General features: G+C 34.3%; 1 protein-coding gene across 3 annotated transcripts; it reads right to left on the bottom strand.

Moving 5' to 3' along the window:
- Positions 1-460: 460 nt before the first annotated feature.
- GATA11 (GATA transcription factor 11) lies at positions 461-6,815 on the bottom strand. 3 transcript variants are annotated; one of them, XM_047309275.2, is made up of 3 exons: positions 6,642-6,815; positions 6,072-6,327; positions 461-1,299 (listed from the first exon to the last, which is right to left on the bottom strand). In XM_047309275.2, exons 2-3 carry the CDS (start codon positions 6,324-6,326, stop codon positions 682-684), a joined length of 873 nt encoding a protein of 290 aa, XP_047165231.1. In that variant the 5' UTR covers position 6,327; positions 6,642-6,815; the 3' UTR covers positions 461-681. The 3 variants fall into 3 exon arrangements, with proteins under 3 accessions (XP_047165231.1, XP_047165230.1, XP_087966162.1); XM_047309274.2 differs by having other exon boundaries at positions 6,072-6,337; positions 6,642-6,814; XM_088110036.1 differs by lacking the exon at positions 6,642-6,815 and having other exon boundaries at positions 6,072-6,632.
- Between the last annotated feature and the right edge of the window lie 546 nt (positions 6,816-7,361).

Raw genomic sequence — 7,361 nt, 5'->3', positions numbered from 1 at the left:
TAAACGTTTTTTAGTTCCTCAAATTACGGAATATTCATTTTAGTCCTTTATTTAGTATTTAAAAACTAAAATTACATTTTTATTTTCCAGTTATGAGAATAAAAAAAAATGTATTTTCAGGTTTTTGGAATAAAAAACCAGAATTGTTAGAAATTTTAAGGATTAAAAGCGTAATTAAGAAAAATAAAAATAACGAAAGAAAGTAGATAAAAGAAAAGTAATAATTCGAAAAATACATAGTCAAGAAGGAATAAAGAAGAAAAATGGAGAGAAATAAAAGGATGAGTAAAAATAAGAGAAAATAACGCAAAGGATAACTAACACCAATTTCAAAATTAATTATCCTCTACACTATAAAGAAACAGCAAATAATTTGTATCTGCTCAATTGTTTTCATCATCTAAACCAAAATATATTACAAATGGCAGTGAAACTACAATTCCTATTGAATAACAACACCAAAACAAAGTTAGGCCTTTTATTTAATTCTCTCAGAATTTTCAACACTGTCTCCTTGAAGGCTAAGATGCAGTGAAGCCACTTCCAATCAATTTAGATGAAACAAATTATGCGAATTTGCTAATAGCAATGTAAGATTAAGATGAAACCATAAAAAGAGGAGAACAATAACAAAGGATGTCCTAACACAATACTATCCTAAGAGAGAATGTCCAACAAGGTTCATCTAACTGTCACATGGGTGTCTCTGTTTCTAATTTCTAAGACCTTCTTGTGAGAGTTAGAGTGCAATGATGCTACAAAAGTGGGGCTAGCTGCAGGACGGTATTCAGCAAAGAGCCTGCCAGAGCGGTACCGAACTCCACAAGCGTTGCATAGGGTCTTTGGACCCATTGGTCCCTCTCTCCATTGTGGTGTCTTTGTCACCTCACAGTGCATGCATTTTCTGATACCAACTGATTCCTCTGATGAGGATTTCTTCATCTCAATTTTGTTACCTACCATGGGAATGTTCTTTTTCCTCTGCTTTTTTATCACGCTTGAAAATTTCCCAAATGGTTGTGCTTCAAATTCTGATTTTTGAAAAACTGGTGAAGTAAAGATGAAAGGAATGGAGTATAGCAGGGTGATGTTTGAGAGAGGCCTGCGTTTGCTTCGGGGACGCTTTGTTGGGATAACAGGTAACTCCAAGTTAGAGTTCTCAACCGAAGAACTACTACTACTGTTTTCAAAAACAGAAACTGGGCTGTTAGTTTGGAATTGGTGCAAATCTTTTGCAGTGAAAGAGACTTTCTGGATAGGAACATTTTTGCTATATTTAGGACCTGCCGTCTTCGCTGTCTGTTTTTTGAGAAAAAACAATCGAATCCACCAAAAGGATAAAACCAATCAGATTCATAGACAGTTAATATGTGTTTGTACACAAAAACAGGATAAAAATTCAGCATTAGTTCATGTTTTGAGTAATGAGATAAGAGCATGAGGTAATATCTTCCAGCATTTACATGTGTGCCACAGCTCATAAACATGTGTGCTACTAAATTATCAGATGTCATAGCACAAAGTCAATACTATAATGGAACAGAAAAGAACCTGTCAATACTATAATGCCATATACTCATAATTCAAATTAACAAAAAGACCCCAACTTACAAGCATTGCGTAGAACTTCTGTCACTTTTTGAGGGCAATACCCATAAAGTTAAGAGGCACGAGTAACAAGATAATTTTGAGACAGATTTTCAATTTTTCATGGTGTAACTATCATTCTTCACAACTAATAGCTGCAAAGTATGCATACATGATAAGTTCAGGATTTTGGACAACAACAAACCAATAAACACTTTAAGCATACCTTTAACTCCAAAAAAGTCCCCTCTCCTATTATTCAAGTTCGAAATATACAAAAAAGAAAAAAAGGAAGACAAAAAGCATAAGCAGGACACTTCAAGGGAATTCAGAGAATCACCACATGATTAGCTTTAGTCTTCTTGTCCCTGTATTGGAGGAGAAACCTAAGGAGGATGGAACAAACTCACTCGCTATATATACATGGCAACACCATTATCACAAATAAGTACTGTGTAACTTTCCCAAACTTTAGTTAGGCAACTATTTGAGCCATCTAAGCTTCTTCTTGGCTATAAAACTACATACTTTGTTTTCGTACTAGACCAAAATACAACATTTTTATTTTTTCATTTTTAAGAGAAGATTGGTGGACCTTTTATTAATGGAGGAGCCTTCCCAACTTGCCCTCACAACTCAAGTGTGTCCTTTGTTTCGTACAAAGGACCCTGACCCTTTCCAAGAGCTCCTCCAAAAATTTGAGGAGTTTGACACTTGGATCCAATAAGGTGTCGATTGTTTTGGAATTTAAGATTCATTTTTTTTCTAGAATATCCACTGCACACTTCCATTAAGATATGATAATCCCACTTTAGAACTATGCAACATATCTATCTCCAATAAATATTTTAGTTTGCTAAGATCTTTTGTTTGGAAAGGCTTGAAAGGATGCTCCTTCACTCGTGCGATACCAATATGATCACTACTTATGTTGACAATATTATCAACATAAAGAACCAGATATGTGCAATTAGCAATTGAGTGACAATGGAAAACAGAGTGGTTAGGCTTTTCTCTGAGTCACACCAAACTGTTGAATCACAATACTAAATCTGCAGAACTATGCTCTGGAGGATTCCTTGAGTGTAACGTGCACAAGAAATGTTGAAGAGAGAGACAAGGAGGGAAAGGTTGTTAGGAAAAAAAGCCACGTGGCAAGGGATCTGCAAGCTGAGGGGATTAGGAAAAGCATGAGGCAACAAACAAAGAATGTTTTATGGAAGGACTTTGGGCAGTGAGAGATGTGTATGTGGTATCATTCTCTAATTTCTCTCTGATGCTCTCTATTCAATCTCAGACTGTCTGATCTCTTTCATCATTATTCTGATCAGGTTCTGCAATGCCGTGGCCATGACGAACGTTCTGCCTATTAGAAGTTTCTGTTCTTCTCTTTGGATAATTGTTGTTGAGATTTTCAGTTGTGCTTTCTGAATATAATCTGTTTCAATTCCAGCATATTCTTTGGCTGTCTTTTAAACATTATACTATAAAAGAAACTGTTACATTGAGCACATATAAAGAATGTTGCAATCAATATATATCATCAGAAGAGTGCCACCGAGCAACAAAGCAAAATGATTGATCCATATAGACTTCCTCAAGCAGATAACAATGTAGAATGACATTCATTATGTTCAACTAGTAGAGAGGCTAATGTCAAATGGTAACAATGGACAAAATTAGTCTCACAGGAGATGTTTTGGCAGAGGAGAAGCATTACAAGTAAAACGTATATCATTTTGAAGAGCAATGGGAATTTTGAATTCAGGAGGTGGGATTGGAGGAAGATGTGAAGGAGTCAGCGCAAAAGCTGGGTTTGTGGAGTTGGAGCTAGGTGGCAGTAGTACATGAGGATAATATTGATACAGCTACAATGGTGGAGAAGATAGGAGGGGATGAAGACTCCTCTAGAGAACAAAAGTGGAGTGGAATAGAGGCAGGCGTGGAAGGAGAAGTCTAGGATACAGATGGTGCAGACCCAAAAATGAAACTATGTCAAAGGGGACGACATTAGAAATCAAATGCCTACAAATTGAAGGGAAATAACATTTATACCTGTTTGAGATTGTGGGCATCCAAGGAAAAGACACTTGTGAGACCGAGGAGAGATTTTGTAAAAGCCAAAACTAGGAGCACAAATAAACATGCAAAGCCAAAGACCTAAGATGGTAAAGGACGAAGAGAATAACAACAATTAATGGTGTGACTAGGTTTGTGGCAATGGTCACACTTAATTTCTTACAATATAGAGGAAAAAGTCTACATGAGAATTCCTTCAGGTTTTAGGTCTACTGAAGGAAATAAAGTGTGCAATGGAGAGACATCTACAGGCTATGTACATAATCTTTCAATATTTGAAGACAAGTCCAGAAAAGGGATTATTGGAGGTATACACTTATGCAAATTATGTGAGGTCTATCATAGATAGGAAATCGATCTCAGGATATTGCATCTTCTTAGGTGAAAATTTGTGAGTTAGAGAAGTAAGAAATAAAAATGTTGTTGTAAGGTCTAGTGCAGAGGCTGAATTCCGAGCTATCACACACGGGGTGTGTGAATTATTATGGTTGAGGATTATTTTTAATGATCTTAAAGTGACATGTGAAGAGTCTATGACTCTTTATTGTGATAATAAATCAGTTATTAGCATTGCTCACCATTTTGTTTAACATAATAGGACCAAGAGCTAGAGATAAATAGACATTTTATTAAAGAAAAACTAGATAATGCCTTGTCCCTACTTCTTATGTGCCATATGGACTTCAGTTAGCAAATCTATTTACAAAAGATCTTTCCACAACATTTCATGATTTCACATGCAAGCTGGGAATGATAGATATCCATTTACCAACTAGAGAGGAAGTGTTGACTTGGAAGAAAATATGGTTAATAAGCTACATTAGGATATTAAGTGAATTGTTAGAAGCTGTTAGAAGATTCTAAAGATCTCTTTACTTCATGGTTAGAGTTATTTATATATAGAGATTGATGTACTACTTCATATCATTTCTTTTGTTCAAATTAATCCTTTTCAAGTTAGAGGATAGCCAAAAATTCCAGTATGAAACATACTTTCCACATGAATAGTTTTGGCAACATAAGCAGGGTTTCCGACATGAATTACGTGAAACAGAAAAAAAAAAGTAGGAAAAACACAAATTGAACAACAAAAACCATTTCTAAAAAAGTTTACACCTATGAGCTATTCAATTTCAATTTATAGGCGAGAGAATATAATTACAATATTCAATTACCATATTTTAGGTTAATAACATAAATATGGAATCAACCAAATTAATCCTAATATCATCAATTGATTCTAATATCATCAATTAGTATATCAATAGGATCCTACAAGATTCTAACAATTCTAATAACTATGGCTTGGACACTGGATACGACAACATAATTGTAATTACAAATCTTTTCATTGTCTATCTAGGAGGAGGTTCACCGAGGAGATACAACACCATATCTGAGTCTAATCACATAAGGAATTGACACCATTCTCTGCCCAAAACCTTAAGGCAATGGGTTAATGAGTTTTTCACCTTTATATAGTGCTCTATTTTCTCATTTATATCCAATGTGAGACTTGGACTCACACTTGGATTCCCAACACACTCCCCCCTGCGGAAGCATTCCCAACCACAAGTCCCCTTCGTATCGTCGTTCATCTTAACGGTACACACTTACCTGGAATCCTTCGCCAGGAAGACTTTTGATACTGGGACCATTGTACTCGTCTGAGTCCGTCACCAAAACAAACTATTTTGATACCATATATTTTCCTCATTCCATGTCAAATATGTTCACTTCCATGGAATTGCCTACTATTTACTATTAACTTTTAGGATACAAAAGAAAGACAAACAAGTAATTTTGATCCCAAACAAAGCATTAAGAAATAAAAACGGAGCATACTAATTGGGTATTTAACCAGGAAACCCATACACACAAGTCTCAAATACGGGTAGCATTTGGGTTAACCTGTTTATCATGTAAATAAGTGGTGTTAGAATATTTATCATCATTATATTATATCTAAGCTTATCGTATTTATTATCATATTGTGTTTAGATTACTCTATTTATCATGTATTTTATATTAAACTTTCATATGCATAGAATGAGAATGAGAGTGAGAGGGATCTTTTAAGTTCTTGAGAATTATTTTACACTTTCAATAAATGGAAACCAAAATCTTCAATATATGATTTTACCACAAATTTTCCTTCTAAAAGTGTTAGAAAGTCATCTTAATTGTAGCCACTCTTCACTCCCCTTACTTACAACTATTTTGGAGGTTTTTCGAAATTTTTAATTTAACATTGAGTAGTGATACAACCACTGGTTTGGTATGGTTTGGTGAGCCTAAATTCAAATTTGAAATTAGAATCGAAATCTATTATCCTAAATCCATTGTTGTTCCACTTGCAACAGAGGCATAAATTAATGGAGCGTAAACTGAAGAAAGAAACTCACAGAAGCATAGAAACTCGTTTCGACTTTCACATTCTCATTTTGAGTATGAGCACAGAGTTGAGACGATTGTCCAGGAAAAATTCCCAGTGAAGGCTCTTCAAGGAATTTGAACTGAGCATTCCAATCTTGCTCCGCACCATCATCAGTTTCCACGTCTTCAAAGGGGAAATCGAAAAACTCGATGTCCATGACATCATCGAGTAGGTCGTCCGACAAACCATTAAAATTCTTGTCGAAAAACAACCAGTCCTTCATGCTTGCAAGACCTCCAAAACAAACATTAGAAAACAAACCATCCATTATTGGTGGAAAAATTAAAAAAATATGATTACTGTTATTATTATATTTCGACTATTAAACCCAGGATACGTGAAAGAAACATAATGATAAGCAGCTAAGGAAACGGTCACGTAGATTGCCTTGTAAACAATGAGGTGGTCGAACATTGTAGACAGGAAAGATTATTGTGAAAAAAAGATGGAAATGAATAATGGAGCAGAAAATGAAGAGGTACAGAGAGAGAGTGAGCGGGAAAAGGTGATTGAGAATGGAAAAAGAGAAGAGACTCACGGTGACAGAGAGAGGACAGGTGAAATTGGCACTACTCAACCGAAACTGAACACAACAGATTGAGTAGATTCCTTGGAATCTCTGTTTTCTTTTTCTTTTTTTTTTATACGGCGGTGGCGCTACCGGAAGCCCTTATCTCTTTCTTTCTCTCTTTTTTTTTTCAATTATTTCACATATATATCTCTTTTCTATATTTTATTCTACTTTTTCCTTTAGAAATAGTTACCTTAACCTTCAATTTTATATTGGTAGGATAAATTAGTATTTTAGTTTGTGTATTATAATAAATATTTATTACATATAAGAAGATATATCATATTCAGGACCATATTTAAATTTGAGATAAAATAAGTTAGCTCTCGTGTATATTTAGCTGATTGAGTTGTTAGTTATACATAGATACTGCATTTTCAGTGCAAACAATAATAAAATACACCTACTTTTATTTAGATTATACAAATCCAAAGTTGAAAAATATGTTCACGTACATTTTTCATACGCTGTGTAGCACGAATATTTACAGAGACACAAGTACTTCAACATATATATTCTTCTAGGACACGGAGACACAAAAATCCATATATAAATTAAAGTATTTATATCCTCAAAAATCATTTATAAAAAAAGTTAGTCTAATATAATAATTTAAATATATTATCAGTTAAAAAAATAAATCTAATTTATTTATCTAACATCCGAAAACAAAATATAGTAATCATA

The sequence above is a fragment of the Vigna umbellata genome, chromosome 3 (genome assembly GCF_029865625.1).
Source record: "Vigna umbellata cultivar VRB3 chromosome 3, Vumbellata_1.0, whole genome shotgun sequence".
Lineage (NCBI taxonomy): Eukaryota > Viridiplantae > Streptophyta > Magnoliopsida > Fabales > Fabaceae > Vigna > Vigna umbellata.
The sequence above is the reverse complement of the archived record's forward strand: the minus strand, read 5'-3'. Positions and strand labels throughout refer to the sequence as shown.